Source organism: Falco rusticolus, chromosome 1, assembly GCF_015220075.1.
Source record: "Falco rusticolus isolate bFalRus1 chromosome 1, bFalRus1.pri, whole genome shotgun sequence".
NCBI lineage: Eukaryota > Metazoa > Chordata > Aves > Falconiformes > Falconidae > Falco > Falco rusticolus.
Genome location: NC_051187.1, coordinates 31231552 through 31252853, shown reverse-complemented (window position 1 = coordinate 31252853; position 21302 = coordinate 31231552). Strand labels below are relative to the sequence as shown.

Genomic DNA, 21302 nt, shown 5'->3' with positions numbered 1-21302 from the left:
CCCGCCGCCCCATTGGGCGGCCCGTCTAGGCCCCGCCCCCTGGCCGCGCAGCTGCGGCCGCTTCCCGGCAGCCCTCGGGGGAGCCTGAGGCGGGAGGTGCGCGGAGGGGGGCGGCCGCCTCGCTGCCGCTGAGGTGAGCGGCAAGGCCCAGCCGGAGCCGGAGCCGGGGCGGCGGGGCGGGTGAGGCGCCGAGGGAAGGGCTGGAGTGGCACTGACAGGAGCGTGTCGTCCCTCAGGCAGTTCGTGCGCCTCCGTCCGGCGGCGGGACACAAGGGGATGGGGGTCCTAGCTCCCTCACCGCCTCTCCCTCCTCCAGCCTCCCCTCCTGGACAGCTTAAAACACTTCACCTGCAGCTTAAGATCCCGTGGATATAAGAATAAATTTTGCTGGTCTGAGCACCCACCCTCGCTTCCCGCTCAAGTGGCCGCACCTAGCTGCTGATCACGTAGGCCAGGTTTCAGAACCATTTTGTAGGCCTAGAGCTCCTGCTAAACTCGCTTTTTATCAGCAAGCACTTGATCTCAAGTTGATCAAGCAGAACCTTTCAACACATACATACGCCAGTGTAGAAATTTATTTTTTTTTTATTGACCACGCTCATGCAAACCCTTCAAACCATAATTTTCTGTGTTTTACAGAGGGAAAAAGGCGTAGATCACAACTCCGTAGCAAATACATGGCACAGTTACGAAGATGATGTCTGAAAAGGTGAGACGAGACAGTGCTTGTGCCACGTCAGACTTGTGGGTCTGGAGAATTAAGGGACGTGTAAGAAATAAACCTGTCGCCGTCGATTTCTAGTAAGAAAAATGCAGTTTTAACAATAGAAATAATACTGGACAAGGATACTTGGTACTATTTACAGGCAGGGGGGTGGTCACATACCAGCTGAATCGCTGCAATGCTTGCTCCATTAGAAATCAAAAGCACTGGTGATTTTCTACTGCATTGAAATTGCCCACCCTATTTGCAAGTCAGAAAAATGGGGCACATTGTCTTTAATGTTTTTGCTTTGTTCCTCCCTTCACACCTTCCTCTGATTTGCAAGGTCGTTCATTTACTTATGCACAGCAAAGGTAACGACCATCTGCACCAACACAGGTCGCTTAACGCTCTCCATTTACATGGCATTCTTTTTAAAAAAAGAGTTAGTTAAAGCATCCAAGAAAAAAATCTTAACGATTTCAAGTCTTCAGAGGCATTCCCTGAAACCACCATTTCTCACCACTTAGATTTGATCTCATTCCCTTTTCAGGAAATAACCAGAGTCGTCTCTGTTTATTTGTTGTTATGAACAACTTGGTTAGATTTCTATCTATAGGGGCATTAAAGCGTCTCTGTAGAAGAGTAAGTTTGACTTACAGTCTTTCCATAAAAGCCTCTGCTGTTGTGTAAGTGACTCCATGGAGTATTTGCCACCTTCTTTTATGAGTGACAGTACTGCTGTGTAGGATCCACTTGAGTCCAGCGTAAGTTAAGCATTTAGTGGTGGTTTAGTGAGGTTTGCAGTTGGACTCGATGATCTTAAAGCTCTTTCCCTACCGAAATGATTCTATGATTCTAAAATACCACTCCTCCTTCAGTGTGCTTTCATTCTTAAAAGAAACACACCAGGAGACCTCATCACCACAATCAGCATTTTCTGTATCTCCCACTGATGCCTTAGGCTAAGTCTGAGCACCACATTGCAAAGCAATGAGTAACGACCATACTGTGATTTCATTACCACATTTTATTCGGGAGATATGATAACAATCAGAAATCAGTAATGTGAAATTTCCTCCTCGTCTCAAGCAAACACTCAAGTCTCTGGCATATAGTTTCTGTGGAATCATAAGTTTAAAAATATTCTGCATTGCTGCTCATAAGCGATGAAAAATGTTTACATACATGTACATAACCAAGACTGATTGTTCGCTATTTCTTCTCATTACTGCGCAAAATTGTGGTTGAACTGTAACTGAGTACTACTGCACAAGTAATACGAAGGTCTTGACCTGTTCCCTAAAATCATATTTCTCTAAAAAACAAAAACAGAACAAAACTGCAAGATACATGCCTCTGAGAAGGACTTCAAGTGTCTTTCTAAATAATTGTATTAAAATAAGAGTCTTTGAACTTACTGTTTCTCTATTCTTCTGTCCATCATCCCATTCCTCTTTATCGGGAAAGGCTTTGAAAGATTTAACAATATTGCACACTGATGTACTGTTCGTATTTCATTCAAAGAAACGGTACAGAAAAGGACCTGCCAAATCAGTAAAGAAATCTCATTCCATCCACTTTTCCAAACCAAAGCCATGTGTAATTTTAAGCTTCCAAACCCCACTGCTGTAGCTTTGAAATAAGCATAATTTCCTTTCCTATCAGAAACAAAAAAATCAGTTTATTAAACCGGAAAACAAATCAAAGGTCAACCCTTCTTCTGCAACTAAAACATTAGGACTGCAGCCATGTACCCTTTCCCCCCTTTATGTTCCATTTTCCAGCTCTGTTCTGAGGTACAAACTAAAAAGGACAGATTTTATTTGCAACTCTAATTACTCATTATTACACACCTCTATACTGCCACTCTAGTTAGCTGAAACAAAAAGAGTCAGTCATGCTTAATTAACTCTCAGAAATGCTTCGGGGAGTTCTGAAATCCTGCTGGAGTTCAAAGCTGTAGTTTGTTGTTACCTCTGATCAGTGCAATTGCGGAAGGCCACCAAAAGGGTGTAGTCCTGCACTCTTCCTTCATCTCACCCCCCTCTCCACTCCATCCTGTAGAATCCACCGATCAAATGGCTACAGAGCTTCATGGAATTGATCTAATGAAAAAAATAGGTATTTTTGTCTTAACGTGTGAGTTTTCTGCTGGATCAGGTCACCGAACTGACCTACCCTGTGGCTGCACGAACACTAGACCTAATGCGGGAGAAATGAGAGATATAGATGCAAGAGAAAGGGAACCAGCTCTTTCAGCAGCAGGCTGTTATTACCCCTAATTAGAGGTAATGTCAACCCATTCTCTGGATCATTTATGCATTAACACAGTTGGAACAGGTGGCAGAAGTCCAAGTTTCTTTCCAGAAGACCCTGAGAAATCTGTATGCAGCCACAAGGATACTCATAGTTCTTTCTCTGCTAAAAATGTACTTCTCTATTTTCTGTAGGAGGACTGAGTAAGAAGAATAGGTTCACCGAGTACCGTATGATTAATGTCATACAGCACTGAGCATGCAAAGGTGCTTACCCTCTGCAGAGCAGTTTTTCTAAAACATATTTCCAGCTTCACATGCAAATCATCGCTTCCACTTGTTCCTGTTATTGTACCAAAACCAAATCAGGTTACCACAAAATGGAAATGATGGCAGATCTGCATTACAACCAACACATCAGAAGTAGAAGTTGCAAAAGGCAATAAAGGTTTGTCAGCAGTCCCAAGGAGCAGGGAGGTTAAGGCAAGCATCTCTGCAAATCTCATCTCAAGTAGAGCTTAACGTTGAGTTGATGGAATTTCTGCAGAGGAAACATTTTGATCTGTCATGTCTAGAAAAACTACACAATTTTTAACTTCCTTCATAAAACTATGAAATGGTTAAATATCTACCCTTCTGTCTTAACCCATGGTAATGTATAGAGTGGTAGATCTTAGAGGATAAAAGATATTTTTAAATTATTTCAGTCCATTCTGTCCAATGGGAATGTTTGAAACCTCAGAAGGGGTGAAATTAACCCATTTTCTCATGCAGCCTTCCCAAGCATAGCACTCTAGTTCTTATTTTAGCATGAGCCCTGCAGTACAAGTTCAATTAAATGACAGCTCCTAGTTTCAAGCTAACAGGGTCAGGATTCAGCACATTGGCATGATTAGATCTTAAATAATTTAAGTTACATTAACATCTATCAAAAAAGTTTTAGTGTGGGGTTTGGTTTAAGTGGGTTTTTTTTGTTTTGGTTTTTTTTGTTGTTGTTGTTGTTGTTTTGTTTTTAAATACAGTTCAGACAGGATACCTGAAGTATTTTTTCCCCGTATTTTTGGCTGTGAAGAAAGCCAGCCTCGCAGCAGCCCTGGCCATACCAAGCTCTGCTGGACAGGGCCCAGCTTTGGGCACTGCTGGAAACCAGTGGTGTGCCCTGCCTAGAGGGTAAATGAGTGCCAACCCTCATCTGCCAGCACTTCATGTGCGTCCTGAAGCATGGAGGTTTAATATTGCTTCTAAATGTTTTTATCCTGTCCAGTGCAGCTGTGGATATTCTCATCATCCACAGCCTACTACCCCCACCCCCCTTTTCCCCCCACTTTCAAGTTTGAGACAGGTTTTTTGTTATTGAGGCAGTATTATTTCGATGGTAAAATCAATCATAGCTTAATAGGAATAATTTCTGTCTTAAAACAAGGTTAAAAACATGGTTTCTATTTTTTGAGGTCTATAAGTTAAAGTTGTGATGTTTCTGAAACATATTTACTTCCATATTTCTATAATGTGCTCTGGTGTTTCCAGGTGTATGTGATTAATACAGTCCTTGGTGAGTTTGCTTGATACACCAACAGTTTCAGATTGCTCATGTCCCCCCCCCAAAAAAAAAGTCTAGAAAAATGAGTTGATTTTCTTTTATGTCTCTGTTCTTTCTTTTTTTGGTGGACTTTTGTGGAATAGATGGATTACGTGGTTTTTGTCTGATGATTCTCTAGTAACATCCATTTATCTTGTACAAGTACTCTGGCCTCAATCCTACAGATGTACACATGCATTTAATTTTAAGATTGAGTAATCTTGGCTGAAAGGTCAACATATGCATACATCTCCTCAGGATTATGCATTAATAATGCACTTGCTGGAACACACATCTGGAATCCACACTTCAGTATATAGCCTATACCACATTTCTATATAATAATTAAGTTCAATCATCTGCAAATAGGGAGATGTTAGGGGAAGATTACATGATTTTTCAAGATTCTGCAAACAGTTACTGGCAAATGCAGAAGGAGAAGCTCAGTGCCTTACATCCTAAGTTGGAACTCTGTCCTTTCCTGCCTTAAATCCTAAATTAGAATTCTATTCTGCCTTTATCCACATGTCATGGTTCATTAAAATATGGACCTTTCCAAAGAGATGCCCAGCAAGGCTTGCAGAGTTGAATTTTAATCTTTGGCATATCTTTGCTTTATCTTTGCCATAATATTTAATACATTTCATCTAGTACCTAGAATGTGATTAATTAGGTATGCAACAGGTAACTGAATGCTATGTGGGTAGGTTTCTGCTATTCCTGTCTGCTTCTACCAACAAAGAAAAACGCCCTATTTCCAGTCTCTGTTTAACTGATGTGAAAAGTAAAGTCAGGGAAAGACAGCCTGGAATTTACTCCTGAGATTTGTACTGGTTAGATGAGAGCACTCCCAGTTTTTGCTGGCCCAGGAGAGATAACAGCGAACACGCACCATACCGAAGGTAGAAACACATTTATTCTCAATGTCAATCTCAAAAATTGCAGAAAGCAAAGCAGAGGCGTGCTGCCAAAGCCTTCGGCCCCTGGCCCTGGGTTTAGGTGCGCTTTGATGTGCTGAGAAGAGGTAAAGGATGTCACTGGAGAGAGGAGCCACACTGCAACCTGGAGGCTGTTCAAAACCTGCACTCTGGCCCCACTATTGCAATCAGAGGGTCCCAATATTTGCTCAGCATCAAGTCAGAGTAGGCATGAATTGGTGTTCTGGGAGCGAGACCCTCCGGCAGGCTCAGACACCCGCACTATCGCTAAACCCAAATTTCGTATCCGCAGCTACTTTCTATGATTTTTACCTACTTTTTCGCGCGATTTCTAAGTACCCGTTGTAGGTGCTTATTACAAAGGCGATTGTACTTTAACACCAAGTGATACGTGATAGACCCTGAACCTGCTCGCAGGGGACAGATGTCGGGGCAGATGTTGGAGCATCCCGCTCCCATGCCGCGCGGCTGGCTGCACGTGGGCCAGAGGCGCACCGCGCGCCTGCGGGACTGCCTGCTTCACGCAACACCCGGTAACCGGCCGTGCACGCTGCCTACTAGTATCTTACAGCGTTTGCCACGTTAACTCGCCACTTCACAGGAGTCCTCCAAACTGCCTGACCCCAACCCCCCCGGGTTGAGCAGAACCGACCAACTTTTCGGCCGGCCCCGGCCCCCACGCAGGGGCCCCGGCACCCTGCCTCCACGCACCCCACGCTGGGCGCCGGCAAAAAGCAGGGAGCGGGACCCCGCACCCCACGCAGGGCGCCCAACCCCCGGACCCCACGCCGGGCGCCGCTGCGCCTTTGTGGCCGCCCCTGCCCCGCTGCCGCTCAGCGCCTGCGTGCCGCGCCCCGCCGCGCACTCGTGACCTGCCACCGCGGCGGCGGGGCCACCGGCCGGCCCAGCGCCGATATCGCGCCGCCGCCCCGGACACCCCCCCCCACCCCCACCCCCGCCACTGTTTACGTTCCGGGCACTGCGACGCCTGCGCCCCCGCTCCGCACGCAGTGCCTGAAAATGGTTCCTTAGGACTTTGCAAAGCGCATCGCCGCCGCCCCCCTTCCCTCCCCCTCCTCCCCCCCCCCCCCCCAAAAAAAAAGTGCTGGTGCAAAATTGCAAAACTTTAGAGAGACCTGGATGGCTTTTGTTTTTCCTCCTCCCCATTTGGGCCAAAAATGCAGGACAGGAACTGTTGACAATTAAGTGATGAAACTCTCCAAAAAATGGAGGCAGAGAAAGACTCTGGAAGAAGATTGGTGTGTAGCTGGCTTCTGTCTCTTTCCTATTTGTGCCTTGTAATTGATTTTGCTTAATTGTTTGCAAAGGGAGAAATGCATGTAAAACGCAGGCAGCCGAGCGCCTTAAGTTTGCAAGAGAGCAGCTTAGGCACCGGGAAGGGGGTGGAATTTAATCGAGGGGAAGGAGAGGGTGGGACGAGAATATAATTTTTTTTTTCCTGTGGGTGAGGGTTTGTGCTGCTGCGCCGCGCGTGTGCCCGGGGCTGGCTGCCGGGGCTGGTTTGCCGGGAGAGGGGTAGAACCACCGGCGACACCCGGTGGACCGGGCACCCCCCCAAACCCCGCTCCACCGGGCACCTACCTTTGTGCGCGGCCGCCGCGGGGCCCCACGGCAACTTCCCCGGGGGAGCGGCACCGGCCCCCGCCGGGCCTACCCCCCCACTCCGCCTTACATTGAGCTCGTCGCTGCCCCTCGCCCGCGGACCCCGAACCTTTCCCCCCCCCCGGCTTTCGGCGGTGGGGGCCGCACATCCCTCCCCACCGCGGTACATACGGCCAGAGCCGGTTTTTAAACCGCGGCTTCCGGTGTGACTATGGAAACACTCGGATTATGTAAATACCGAAACCTGGATGCTGTGCATCGGATTAAATGATTCACGCTCACACCACCCCCCTTCTCTTCCCCGAGAAATTATCTTGTATTCACGCGCAAAAATTAATAATAATAATAAAAATGATCCCGTTGCTAACGAGCGTTGGCTGCCGGTGTTGCAAAACGCATGGGTGAATTTTCGGCGAGTTGCGCCCGTCTCCTGCTCGCCCGCACGGCAGCTCCTGCACAGCAGCCCAAGTTTTAGTTTTTATTCAGCCAAACACCTGTTATTCCTGACCGGTTCCGTGGGATGGAAAAGGTTGGGCATGCAGCTGTGTTGGGGCTCCGTCGGGTCCAGGTTTTGCTCACTTTCTGCTTTGCCGTCTTCATGATTTCCCCCAGAATCTGTTTATCAAATCCTTCTGCACCATCCCCACGTTTCCTTCCCCACCGACCCCCATTATTTTTTCCCCCCGCACAATGTGGCTTTGTTTTGTTGGTTGGTTTGTTTGTTTTCTAGCGATCTATCGGCAGAAGGCGATACGATGAGCACGAGGACGTCTCGGACGTGGAGGAAATTGTCAGCATCAGGAGTTTCAATCTGGAAGAGAAATTAAAGAGTAAAATGTATCACGGGGATTTCGTGCATGCCATGGACGGCAAAGGTAATTGCGCGGGGGGGGCGGGGGGCGGCCCCGCCGCCTCCACGTGTAGCTCCGCGCCGGTTCGTATTTCGCGCCCGCGCCCCCTGCCCGGGGATCCGGTGACGCCGCCAGGCCCAGCGCGGGGTGGGGGGGCGGCTGCTGCCCCCGGGGCCCCGCAGCTCGCACCGCTGCGGGGGGGCTGCCCCGGCCCCCCCGCAGCCGGAGAGCGGCGGGGTGATGGATGGCAGCGCCTTGCGCCCCCCCCTTCCCCCACTGCCAACATTGCACCGGTACCGGGACCCCAAGCGCAGCACAGGGATGTGCGGGAGTTTGGTCCTGGCACGGGTGTGTGTGTGTACGCGGCAGAAACCCCTGCTTTCCCCGTCTCCTAGTGAATCCAGGACCCTTTTGCAAGAGGATGCAATTGATGAGCCTGTTGGCCAGGCTTGGAGACTTTAAAGTCAACAACTACTTTGTGGCTTTATCATCTATTAAATTACACCGCTCCCCTCCCCGAAGTGACTTGGTTTGCTTAGGTGACAAGTTATGGAGTGGCAGGCGACCAGCTCAGCTCTGCAGCACGGCTGCCTGGCAGGAAGGAAAATGGGAAAGGTTTGCCCAGGAATCCAGCAGGCTGTGTGTGTATTTGCCAGTCACCTTTGAATCCAGCGGGCTGTGTGTGTGTTTGCCAGTCACCTTTATTTGCTGCAGCGTTGGTGAAATGGATCCCGAATCCCAGACGGCTATCACCAAAACTCGGCCTCACGGAGGACCCTCTAAGCCGGCTTTCTCAGCAAAGAGGAGTTTTGCCTGTAATCCTCCTGAAATGGCTACGGCGGTGGAGCCACTAATCTAGTTTAGAAAATTTCCTTTTTTCCCCTAGGCTTAGTTTTGCATGAGCATTTTAAGCTCCTTTTAGAAAAGTTAATGTGGTGGAGAAATTAAATACCTATCTTATTTAGGAAGGTATTTGTTTAGGAGATAAGCTCAACCCTGACCCCTCTTCCTCCAAACAAAACACAAACACCTATTTTTTAGCTGGAAAATGTTAATTAATTTTCCAGAAAATTATTGCATTCTACCCTCATCTTCCAAATACTCCAGTGGTTGCCATTGCTACATGCTAACTATAGTACAATCCACAGCTTTCCAAGCTCAGCAGCTCTAAAATCTTTGGGAAGCTTTCTCTTTTCTAGGGAACTTGGAAATAAATGAGTGTCTTTTGTTATTTTGTTGTGGTCTGTGTCTGCTTTGTTCAGCCCCACAAGGGATTTAAATGCTTTGTTAGGGCATTGTGAAGAAACGATCTGCCTTCCTATTTGCTCTGTTTTTATTTTTACTATTGGTTTATCTTTTCTGTAAATCCAAGAGTTGAATTGAATCTAGGCGAAACAGTGACAGTTGTTAGTAAGAATAAAAGAGTCAGTTTATATGAATACTTGAAATAGGTTGTGATATATTTATTTATAATTGTTTCCCATGTCCTTGTTTTTGTTTTTAATGATTACTCTTCTTTGATCACACACACCCCCCCCACACTCCCCTGAATGTGGGCTGGTTTTCCTCGAGGTGTGCAAGACAGTGGTGTGATTTCTGGCTCGAATGCAGTTTGTCATAGCTACTTGTTCTCTAGTCTCTTAGGCTATGTAGCTGCCTCTGCTCCTTCCACCGGTACTATTCTTGATGTCGGTTGACTTTCTGTCTTGGATGAGTGTCCTTAAAAAATACCTGTGGTTTATTTCTCTGTTTACCCAAAGCCAATAGTTTTCATGGGAATGCCTATGAGAAACAAAGTTTTCTCTGGTACAGAAATACTTACTTGGTAACCTTAGTTAATTGAAGTATTCATTACCCTTATTTTGAGACTAGTAGCGATAAAGTTTCTGTCATTTAAATGTTTTTGTAAATGGATAATTACAGTGCTCTGATTTGGTAACTCTAAGTAGGAATATTATATCTCTACTTGTCGTAATTACTAACTGAATACAGCAAAGAAAAAGTTGTAAAAGCAGAGGGAAATGTGTCTGCAGGCACGGGAGCTTCGCCTCTGTTGCCCTTGTCCAGTATGGGGTTTTGTAGCAATGAAGCATCACTGACATAAGCTCGGGTCTGAGGTTCTCATGCTCTCCCAGGAAGCTTGTACATTGCTGGCTGGGTCTTGGAGAAGTTAAACTACTTGTGTGCACCTGAATTTAATATATAATGTGTATAGTGTATTTGGCAGCGTGTAGTGTGTGTTGTAGTGCTGAAGAGGCAAACAATGTTTTCCATTTTAAGGTAGCATATGGATGCTACATAAAAGTAATTTTTTCCTGTAAGAAAGGGGGAATAGCAGAGCTATAGAAACAGTATGTGGCCAGTGCAGGAATTCCTCTTCTTTTGCTGGCAGAAGGCTTCAAATGGAGTGTGGGGTTTTGTAGGCATGGCTCACCCAAATCGCTGCCTTGTAACTTCCTCTCTAATCCCCAAATCACTGCTATTGTGTCAGACCATTGCATAAAGAAATGCCCAGGAAGGTCCAGTTCTGTGTAATCCTCAGGGTGAAGCAACAAGGTGATACTGATCAGTGCTAACATAACAAATTTATGTTTAATTTTTGGGCTGATTGAGTGTTATACTGTGACTCCCCACAAAAAACTACTTTTTCACCATCTTCCTAAGCAGCAAGAGCGGTATAAGATTTCTGTGAAACAACTCCTGCAGTTACCTTTCTGATTAATTTTTTAAAAAATAAAAAAATACTTTGTTGGAAGTAACAGTAACCCTCACAAAAAGAAAATTATTTATTCACAGCATCAGGGCTTTCAGCTATATGCAGGTAATGCTCACAAGAAAACATGTTTTTTCCGAAGTAGAAATGTATAGCTTGAAGTATATAAACTTAAACATAGAGTTTAAACTACGTTTGCCCCAGGAGTACTAGGCTGATTTGCAGTAATTTAGTTAGGATTATGTCTTAACTGTTCATTTGGTATTTCATTATAGCCTGGCTGTTTCAACTCAGACCTTAATTGACAAACTCTGACTGGATTCTATTTTATGTGCATCACTGAACAGGAAAAATAGAGAGCAGCTGGGAGAGCATTGTCTGTCATTTGGTTTCCGGTTTGGACCTAAAATATGCATTCTCTTTATATTTTTCTTTAAGTGATAGTGGAGTTCTTTGGCGAGAAAAAGGAAATGGTGGGTGTTTTGAGAAAATGTAATGTGAGGTGCTAATGCCATTGTAAATGACTTTGGATTTTTTTTTATTCATTATTCCAACAGATTTTACTTTTGAGTATGTGCAAAGAGAAGCTCTCAGAGTTCCCCTTATCTTCAGAAATAAGGATGGACTGGGAATTAAGTAAGTTACAACCAAATCTTGATGATTAATAAATGCTTTTATAAAATAACCATTATGCTTTCCACTTGTATGTGATATTTCTTTTGAGGATGTCAAAATGTATTGCAATTAGGAAGACTGTCAGCACCCTTGAGAAGAGGAATGATTATTTTCCACTTATAAATAAGCAGATAATGAAGTCTGTAAAAGTTAAGTGCGTACAGCATGGTACTACACAATGAAAAATAAGTCAGTGATGAAAGTTAGGAATAAAATTCAAAGGTTCTTGCATCCAATCCATGCTGTAATGACAGAACAACTTCCTTTCAATTTCTGACTTCTCAATTGTTCTCTGTATTACAGGTAGAATCTTTAATGGTGCCTGTCACTTTCCATTAGAACTGTATCTCTTCAGAATGTTACAGCTTTGTAAATATTTAATAATGTCTAGTTAAAATGTGGTATTATTAGAGTCTTTTTGAGGTTGCATTTTGTTAATGTCCAGTCATAAAGGATTGGTATTTTAATAAGAAAATCCTGCAAGTTTATCTGCAAAAGTAACAGCGTCTAAGAGATAAATATTAAAATTTTATACTTTATCAGTCACATAATCCATAGTTTAGATAAATGTTCCTTGGTACTTTTGGAAATTAGGACTGGATAACTGATAATATCTGAAAGACGGAAAACTAATTTTCTGAAAGTGTAATTACTTTGCTCAGTTTCAGCTGGAACACCTCAAAGTTGAGGGAACTGAGGAATCCCAATTATTTAATTAAAAAGAATCAAGCCACCCTGCTATAACTTAAGGACAGAAAGAGAAGCAGTGCTTGGGGTATTTGAGAGGCATAGGTCCTTTTACTATGAGAGTGAATAGGAGCTGCTGTGATGCTTCTCATGATGTAGTAAAATAGTTTTATAATGTTGAACTCTGAACAAGAAGTGCTTAAGAGGTACTCAGTAGTAATTACAGTAATGTTTATTTTGTTGTACCATTATGTTGTACTGGGATATTTTTTTAGTTGATTATTAAGCCCCGTATTTCTCTGCTAGTCTAGTGTCTTGTAAAAAAAAACAATGCCACTTTTTTATTTGTTTATGCAAAGCCTTTCCTAGATTGTATCCTAACTGTCTGATGAAAATGTGCATGTATTCTGTAATGTTTTAGAAGATAGGCAGAAAATCTACCTATTAAGTGGGAAAGGCTGTTCGCTTTTTACAGTTCCTAAACAGTTCTATGCTCCTATTTGGTGTTGTAGAAAAATAACCTAATTTTTCTGCTGTATTATCCGAGAGAAGGTGTGGTCAGGTGGAATGCATTGATCCTTAAGGTTTGTGTAGAAGAGGGGATCCAAAAGCATCTGTTTTGATGTTTCCGAAATGTACAACCTTCAGTATAACCTTCATATGAAAATCTGAGAAGCAGAGAGAAGTCTTCCCTGTTCATAGCTTAATTATGCTTAACCTGCAGAAGCCACCTCCTTAATCTTAGCTTATGATGACTATAGTATCATCTTTCCTGATTAATCATGTTCTTGTTTATCTTCTCAGCTGAGTTTCCTTAAAGTGCCATTTTTTCTATGTTCACTTAAGACACTGTTGGCCAGCCTAGGTCCTAGAGAGCCAGTGACGTCTCTGTTGAGTGCTTCTCTGAATGTACGTTTACAATGTATGTGGATATGTAACCATCACCTGAAACTAAATAATTTTTGCTTCAGCAGGAGCTTTATTATTTACAGGAAATTCCTGCTTCCTTAAGGGTTGTGGTCGCCACTCTACTCACCCAACTTGGCATCCCAGTTCCTTGCTTTCTCTCAGCTTCCAAATACAGCAGCTTTCCCTCCTGAAATGGTTTTCCCTGCTGTATTAGAGTCTATTTTCCTGACCCTCCTTTTGGCTTCTCTGCCCACCTTGGCAGGAAGGGTTTTTTTTAGCTGAAGGTTGTTGCTACTTTTTTGTTCAGTTTATTTCTTCAGGAGATGCTTCTCTTGGAGGAGTCAACTGAAGGCCGTATCTCCTGTGGAAAATCATCTGAGATAACTGCTCTCTCCATATGCATTGGTTTTGAACTGCTGCTTCTAAAGGGCAAGTGATAAAAGCTTCAATAATTTCTTCTGGAAGAAACCATCAGCTCTTCTGTGAAACTGAGGAGTGTTTAGGAGCCAGAGATACTACTGCACCTTCCTAGCAGCCAGATCTTCCTCCTGTGTATAAGGAAGTTCACAAATTCCAGCACAAGAAGAAAACTAGGGAGATGTTTCAGCTCGTGCTGTGCCAATGGTACCTGTTCAGCTTCTGCTCTGTCAGTGGAGAAGTGCGGAAGGGAGAGTTTATCTTGCAGACAGAAACATTACTGGGCTTCAGATCCTCAGCTGCAGATGGCAGAGCATTATTGGAGGTGGATAACAAGTACCCCAGCGTGGGACCAGTGTTTCCTGGGGCTGCCTGTACCAGACAGTGGTGCCTCCAGAACTCGAGCTGCCTGAGGCGTGTAGATGTTGCACAAGACCCTTCACAAACATACCTTGTTTCTTGGTGTCTGTAACCACAAGATGTAGTATCTGTTTCTTCTTGATTGCTCATTATTCAGGATTTTGTAATGAGCAATTTCACCTTAGGCATTTCAACACTCAAATCTCAGCTCACACATCATTATTGGCTTCCCTATTGTCCCTGTGCCCAAAATCTGGAGAGCTGCCACCTGTCACTCTCCTCCACTTTCGGTTAGCTGTGTGCTTTCACTGAAGCCTCCTGCTGTGATGTTGCCTTTGGAGAGTGGTCTTTGGTCTTTCTTGATCCAAGGGTTCAGAGACTCCTCAAGCTAATGGGATCGTGCAAAGAGTAATCTGTTTTTTTTGTGTCCTGTGTTGCTTTGATTTTCTTCAAGTTGTGTTTTTTTTAGATGCACTTGCAGTCAGCCTTCCTATTCCTCTTCCTTCCTGGAAGCCACCAGTAATGATGTTTCTTAAGACCTGGAAGAAGGGGGGGCTTTGGCTGTGTACCAGCCCCTTCTATGGTTGCAGGCCACGTGTGCAGCAGGCCAGGTTATAGAGGTACTGCTGGGTTTTGCTGAGGCAAAAACCAGGACCTGGCCTCACACGCTTACATGTATGCACACAGCACAAATCCATGTGATGACCACGCCTCAAAGAAGACCATTGAAAAGGTTTGGAACATGCATTGGAAGTGAAGAAGTAGCAGGACTGCATGCTGCGTACCTTCATTTTCATTAGAGTTCTGCAGCAGTGGCAGTTTGGATAATGCATCTTTTGAATGCTGAACTGGATTGTGAAGAGGTGGAAGAGGAGTAAATACTAATCCACAAGCAAGAGTTTTGGAGTCACTTACCCAACTGTCTGTCACTCACTAATGCTTTGGGGAGTGAAGGAGGGATATGTGTTTCAGTTTGCTGTGATGAGCTTACAATAGTTTCAGGAGCCAGGCTTGACTAGCCAGCTTTTCAGTTTCCAGCTGACTGCTGGTATCGTTTTAATACTATTCTGACATCTTTGCTCCTTTCTAGGGCTGTTGCCCTTTCTCCTTTTCATGAGCCATCCACACATCATGTGCAGCTTCTTCCTCTAGCTGGAATTCATTGTCAGAGAAGAGAGTAAAAATACTGAAGCTTTTTCTTTTGAGGGTATTTTTGATGAATTGCTGTGCTGACAAAAGTAAGCAAATTTTATCTGTTACATGAGCATTGGATAGTTCCTGTATGGAATCAGCTGAATTCTCCATTTCAGAGATGGTTGGATGAATTGTTTTTATATTTCCATTTTCTGCTGAATCATTGAATACTGACTGGTCTGGGGGATTGAAATACTAGAATTTGTCAATCAGTAGTCTCTTGTAGAAGATTCAACATTCTAATATTTTTTATTTAAATGAGCATGACTTATTAGTTTGAAATGATGTTGTAAAGGAATTGTGCACACTTGGGCATAAATGTCACTAGAGTGAGAGAAGGCTGGAAATGTAATTTATGGGTATTTTAAATGACAGAAGTGAAATGCATGAACAAACTTTCCTATTTGGCACTCTGCAGGATAACATGATTTAATTTTATTTACATTTCTGCTTCTTATGTGTATCTGTCAAAAGTAGCTGGCGTGCAATATATGAGTTTTGTGGATATGTAGATACATAAATGCTGCGTGCGTTGTATTCCAGCAAGATCAAAGTAGTATTGACACCTGCCTAAGTGATCCAAAATGTTGAGAACCTTTAGTCTTACTATCCTGACATTTGCTGCTTGAATTAATGAGTGTCAGAGCCTGCCGTCTTCCATCACTAGAGCGAGACTAGACAGTTTGCCTTTGGATCCGAGTCACTTACTGATGAGACTTGGGAACCTTACGTTCCACTTCAGGCCCTGGAGGAAATTACGCTTTACTGGGTCTTTCTAGCGCTGCGGTCTCTCATTCAGAGGAGGCTGGGTGTATTGTGATACGGTAGATTAGGCGATCCATGTATAGGTAGGGTGACTTTTGAGATACAGTGGTCTATAAAATATAAGATGATTTTTAGACTTCTGACGTTTTGAATAACGGATGATATGTGCTTCCACTTCTGTTTGCTGTTAAGCAGTCAGCTTGCATGTCTGTGCCTGGCAGATGCACGAAGCATAGCTGAACAGTTTGGTTACTGTGCTTGGAGGTACTCCGAAATGGCAAGGAATGAGATGAATGAGGGAAAATTATTGTAACGAAACTTCCAGAACGGCTTTCCTGTGTATTTCTGACCATTGTGAGCTGTTAGTTGTATGGCTAGAAGCAGGGATGTCCACCTGTGATCTCTTAGCAGAAGAGGAGCTGTTTTTCTCAGAGGGCTTTTTGTCTGTTTCCAGGATTGTAACTTGGGAGAGAATGCTGTTTGGAGAGATCTTGTCTCTTTTATCTGGACAGCGGTCATCTTGCATTGTGTTGTGGTTAGTCAGATATGTACGCTAGCCAGAGCTCGTCCCCGTTAGGATTGGAATAGGAGACTTCTTTAGCAAATCTTTAAATGTTTACTAAAATGCAACTTTGCACCCAGTGCACACTAAGGTGTTTGAGTTTCTTTTCTTTTTGAGGCAACGTGATTCGTATGTAACAGAATGCTGAAAATCTCAAATGCAGTCAGTTATATTTTGGTGTTAAGTCACCCCACTATATATTCGTCACTTTTTTTTTAGGATATACAAAAACTTGGGAAGCATTCATAGTGGTTTTATGCAAAATGCATTTGCCTGAAAATTGCATAGCAGCGGGATTAAAACCAAACCTCTCTGCTCAGCTCTTGCATTGTTGGTATTCTGGATTTATATGCAGGAAAACAGATGAACTAACACTTACTGATTAGTATAAGGTTGGTGACATTCAGAAAAACAATTCTTTTTTTGGCCATCTTAGTGCTGTAGCAAACCAGTGAGTGTGGCAGTTCTGCTGGGTGGTGCTGGAGATGGAGAAGTACTGTCATTTATGGTCTCAACAGCCAGTAGAATGGGTTTGAATTAAAGCTGGTCCTCCCAAGGCAACCCAACTACAAAATGGGTTCTTGAACTGGAAACCTGCTGTGTTCAAGCCTGGAGTTCTTCCCTTGGTGTACTCTTTCTCTAATGTGTCGCACATCCTGAGACTGCACAGAAAACACCCAAGGATATGCTAGGTGTGCTCTCCAAAGAGCTGAACATGCAATTGTATCGTTAGGGAGGACTAGGACTGTATTCTTCCAGTTTGAGAAATATTTATTGTCTGCTGCTGCTGGAGCTTTTGGAAAGACAGGATTTGCATGTATGCATCTGGGTTAGGGTTGTTCTCCATCTTGGCTGTTGATTTTTATTCGGATTTATACAAATGTGAAAAAGTTCTACATGTCTGACATAAAATCCAGGCAAGCTGTGTCGTTAGAAGATAAGCCTTGCATGTTCTTGTTGCCCACAAATAGTTCATCCTTCTCCTACTTCTGATTTTCTAGTGTTTGGAAAAAAAGATGAGCTCTGAATGAACCCTGAAGGTCAGTAGATTCAGGCAGTTTCATTCTGCGAGGGAGTGAATTCCAAAGCTGTGGGGCCCTCGCGGCTAAACGCAAAGATCTGAGGGTTGGCGGAGAACTAACAAAAGATATTGTCCAGCCTCCACATCCCACCAGAGGACGGTGATAAGGGTAAAAGAAAGGGGGCAAACAGAATTTTGCAAATAGTTCTCAAGATATATGCATGATAGTAGATGCATAACTTTACCTTTAGTTTACCTCTCAGTGTTTTCTTAATAGTAAAACCTATTGCTCTAAAAGCTTGCCTATGGGCTGGATTGTTCTGATTTCTAACTGAATTATGTCAAAAGTCCTTTATGACCAGAAGCAAGTTGTTTATCTTCAACCCAGGGCAGTACAAGAGGGACACAGCGCCTACCTGGCAGGTCCCACAGGGCTGTTTCTCATTACAATTCCTTAGTTTTTCTGCTATGTGAAGTGTGAAATACTGTCATTAAGATGAAGCAAATCAGCTTTAAAACCCCACTACTGTTTTTGTTTTCTTTTTCTGTCCAGTCTATGCATTGCAGAATTTTACTCTCTACCTGACATGTACAACTCACTAGATGTACTAAGGGTATTGTTTACTTACATTGAACCTAAAACATTGCCTATGTTAGAAGTGATCATATAAATGCATCAACATTGGTGAACCAATTATGCTACCATTTAATTTAGGTCTGAATTAGCTCAAATTAAATCAAACAACAATTTCCCTACCCACCAAATACAGCCAGGTTGTCTTCTGCCAGACAAGAAGGCTTGGAACAGTCATTAAAATAAAGAGGCTTTAATTCATTATTTTTTGTATTTTATTTTCAAGCAGTGTGTGCTTGAAAGATGGGACTTGGAATGAGTTGGTTTTCTGCTCTATGCCTCGGTTTGCTTCCACTGGCAAATGTGATAATGCTCACCTTGGGGAATATATGCGAGGTACCACCAGTTGCAAACCACTGTGAGTTGCTTGGCAGCAACAAGCTGTAAAGGTTTAGGATTTTATTGAAATTGTCCCCAACCCCCTCCTTTCCCTGCCACTCCAGTGCTGCAGAGTGCTTGAAAAGACACCTCTTCTCCTTTTCCATTACAAGTAGAGAAACTTTTGTACACTTGCCAATGCCAAGATGTTATGTATGTCATTAAAACTTGCACTGTCCACACTTCAGAGGGGCCTTGCTTGAGTCCACCTACTGCATTACAGACAAAGAGCACTATACATTTATTTCTCTTTTATTATGTTAACGAAAGTGTACCCATACTTATCTTGATGGTATTTAACATTGCTTTCTTTGCTAATTACAGAATGCCTGACCCGGATTTCACCGTCAGAGATGTGAAGCTATTAGTGGGTAAGTTATTTTGAATGCATTGGATTAACTCTATACAGAACAGAATTGCTTTGAAATACTTGTCCAGTTGTGTTTGTAGACATTTGTGATAACTCTCAGAACCTGGGAAAAGGCATGGAGAAGCGATTTGTAAATTAAAAAGGCTGGGAGAACCCTAATTAGTAGTTGTGCTGACTGGACTCTGATCTCATGCTGGATAATTGGCCATTTGAAAGAGAGGGAATGCTTTTGACTTTAACAGGTGTCCTACATACACTTTTGTGATCCTGGAAAGTGGCAGCTCTATTGATTGAGTTCCTTTTTTTTTTTTTTTAAATCTGTTGTAGAGTGTCTGTTTGTAAAAGGTATGATTGGAACCATATCACCTTTTGCCTGTGCTCTCCCCACAGTCTTTATCAGTGTCAGGCCAGGTCAGTGCTTTGAGGAAAGGTTGCTAAGAGAGACTGAACACGAAGCTTTGCAAACTGCTGTTTTGATAAGACATAAACCAGAGAAGTGATGACTGTCATCATCAAATGTTTCCTAGCAATTTTTTGCAAAATAAGTTTTTTTTAACTCTAAGATAAGCTACGTTTTGAGTAGGACGTTATACTGTTTGTTTCTTTGAAATCTGCTTTTACTGAAGATGGATGTGTTATTTATCGTTTATCTGAAATTGTTACTGAATAGTGATACTGCACTCTGTGAAGTTGTTGCTGTGGAGCTGGCTGAGTTTCGGATGTGTTAGCTGCTGCAGTCCTTCACAGAGACTTTTAACTGCATTCTCGCTATCTAGAATTTACTGGTTTTATTTACCTGTGTTGTGGCAGGAGTTAATCTTTTAAGTCAGCCCAGCTGCGGCATTCTGAAAGATGAATTTTTGGAAATTACTCTTGAGTTTAATGGTCAATAGGAATATCAAGTCTGGAAAAGTTGTAGTTAAGAAAAAACAAGGGAGAGGAACTTATGCCTCATTTCTGCTCACTTGGGGTTATCTGTGAGAGAGGGGTTATCTCTGATAACCTTCCTTCACAAACAAAACTTGGCAATGTTGCTTGATTTATGACCATTTCTAAGTCTGGGTCAGGGGGGGAAGCCCCAAACTTCTTTGGCAGAAAATGTTAGGGAAGTGGAGTGGGAAGTGTTATTTGGTAGCATTTCTGTTGGTCAATCTGCAGTTAAATTAGGAAAAGATATGAGGGTATTTGGAAGTCCTGAATTTTATGGATTTCCTAAATACCTGCATGTGCACATTTATAGGTATGGAGTATCTCTTTTTTCTGCAGAGGAGTCTTGTGCATAAACCTTGTAATTATCTGGACCCTGTTTGCAGTTTTCTGTGAATTTGTTCCAGAGCTGATAAAATTCCATTTCTGTCTCTGAAACTGCTAAAGTTGAGGGTCTGACTTTGAGATGTTTTGGAACAGCATAGTGTTGCATAACAACATTGTTTTTCCTGAATAACAGTCAAAGTGTGGGAGTTGCATTTCCTCGAGATTGATGTCCCTTGAAGTATTAGGGGGGTGGAGATTCCTGTGTTACATGGCCAGCGAAGTGGGAGGATATTTATAAATAAAATTAGATTTATAAAACAATGGAGCAGAAATAACAATCGTGATTAACTTTTACATAAAGTATGCCGTTTCTCACAGCTGGTTCAGCAATCCAGACACCATACATCATGGGTCCTTTTTTTCTGTGGGTTGTTTTTGTGTTTGGACAAACTCCCTTTGGAGTCATTGTACTGAGCCTGTGATGTGGTCAAGAACATGGTCACCTGTTCTTTTTTTAATACAGTTGATGACTTCTGGCATCACAGGTGGAAACTTTGATTCAAGAGATCTAAAATATTTGGGAATTTATCTGTGAGTTACACCTGAAAAACCATGGTTCTTATGGCAAATCATTTCTGTCACTGTGCAATTTGTGCTGTACGTAAGAGCCACATCGACACTGAGAGCACACAGGGTCAATTCCTGCCTCCATGCCAAATTTCTAAATTATCTACTAATGACTTCAGGAAACACGGTGAGCAATTTTTATATTGCATATCATTGCTGATAATTTTTTCTAGTTTTAGGTTAATATATATTACGCTTATAATCTAATGCTCAGATAAAGCAGGTGAAGAGTCTTTGTTTTATTAATATCTCCTATGATTGTCCCCGCGTTTTTTTAGCAGAGGACTCAGATCCTGCCTGAACCTCCAGGTATCCGTGTTTCTGTTTCTGAAGTGCAGTGTTTTCAAAACTTATTTGACGCCTTTGCTGAACCTGGGAAGGGAATGATGTTTTTCAAATGTGAAATGGCATGATCATAACTCCCTGCATCTGAATGTGTGTGGGAGTGGTTATAGAGAGAACATAGCTTGAAAACAGTTGTGTTATGTGTAAACTTGTTGGGTTTTTAAGTGCTGATGGTTATAGTATGCTGGTGCTATTTAAACCTATCATTTGTTCTCTTTTCTTCTTCGAATCAGGGGAAACACATTTGTTACAGAATGTTTTAAAGAGATGGTGCTGGGTTTTCCCAAAGCACGTAAACTCCATAGAAAGTTACTGAGTGGTTGGTCTCGAATTCTTCTGAACCCATACTTTCTAGCGTGGTTGCTGTATCATCTCCATATTTGAGTACCTATAGGTCCCAAGGAAATAACAGTTGGTAGCCTAGCTTTTTTGACTCTCC

At 43.0% G+C, this 21302-nt stretch overlaps 1 protein-coding gene across 8 annotated transcripts in view; it reads left to right on the top strand.

The window, feature by feature from the left end:
- The first annotated feature begins 84 nt into the window (after positions 1–84).
- Positions 85–21302, top strand: part of KDM2B (lysine demethylase 2B) — a 125910-nt gene continuing 104692 nt past the window's right edge. For 3 of the 8 annotated variants that reach the window (XM_037375457.1, XM_037375451.1, XM_037375450.1), the window contains exons 1-4: positions 6608–6737; positions 7832–7976; positions 11223–11301; positions 18592–18638. In XM_037375457.1, coding sequence (XP_037231354.1) covers positions 6705–6737; positions 7832–7976; positions 11223–11301; positions 18592–18638 — 304 coding nt within the window. In that variant the 5' untranslated portion in view covers positions 6608–6704. Of the gene's footprint in view, positions 134–639; positions 710–6607; positions 6738–7831; positions 7977–11222; positions 11302–18591; positions 18639–21302 lie in introns of those variants that run through there. The other 5 variants (XM_037375455.1, XM_037375453.1, XM_037375454.1 and 2 more) reach the window with 3 other exon arrangements.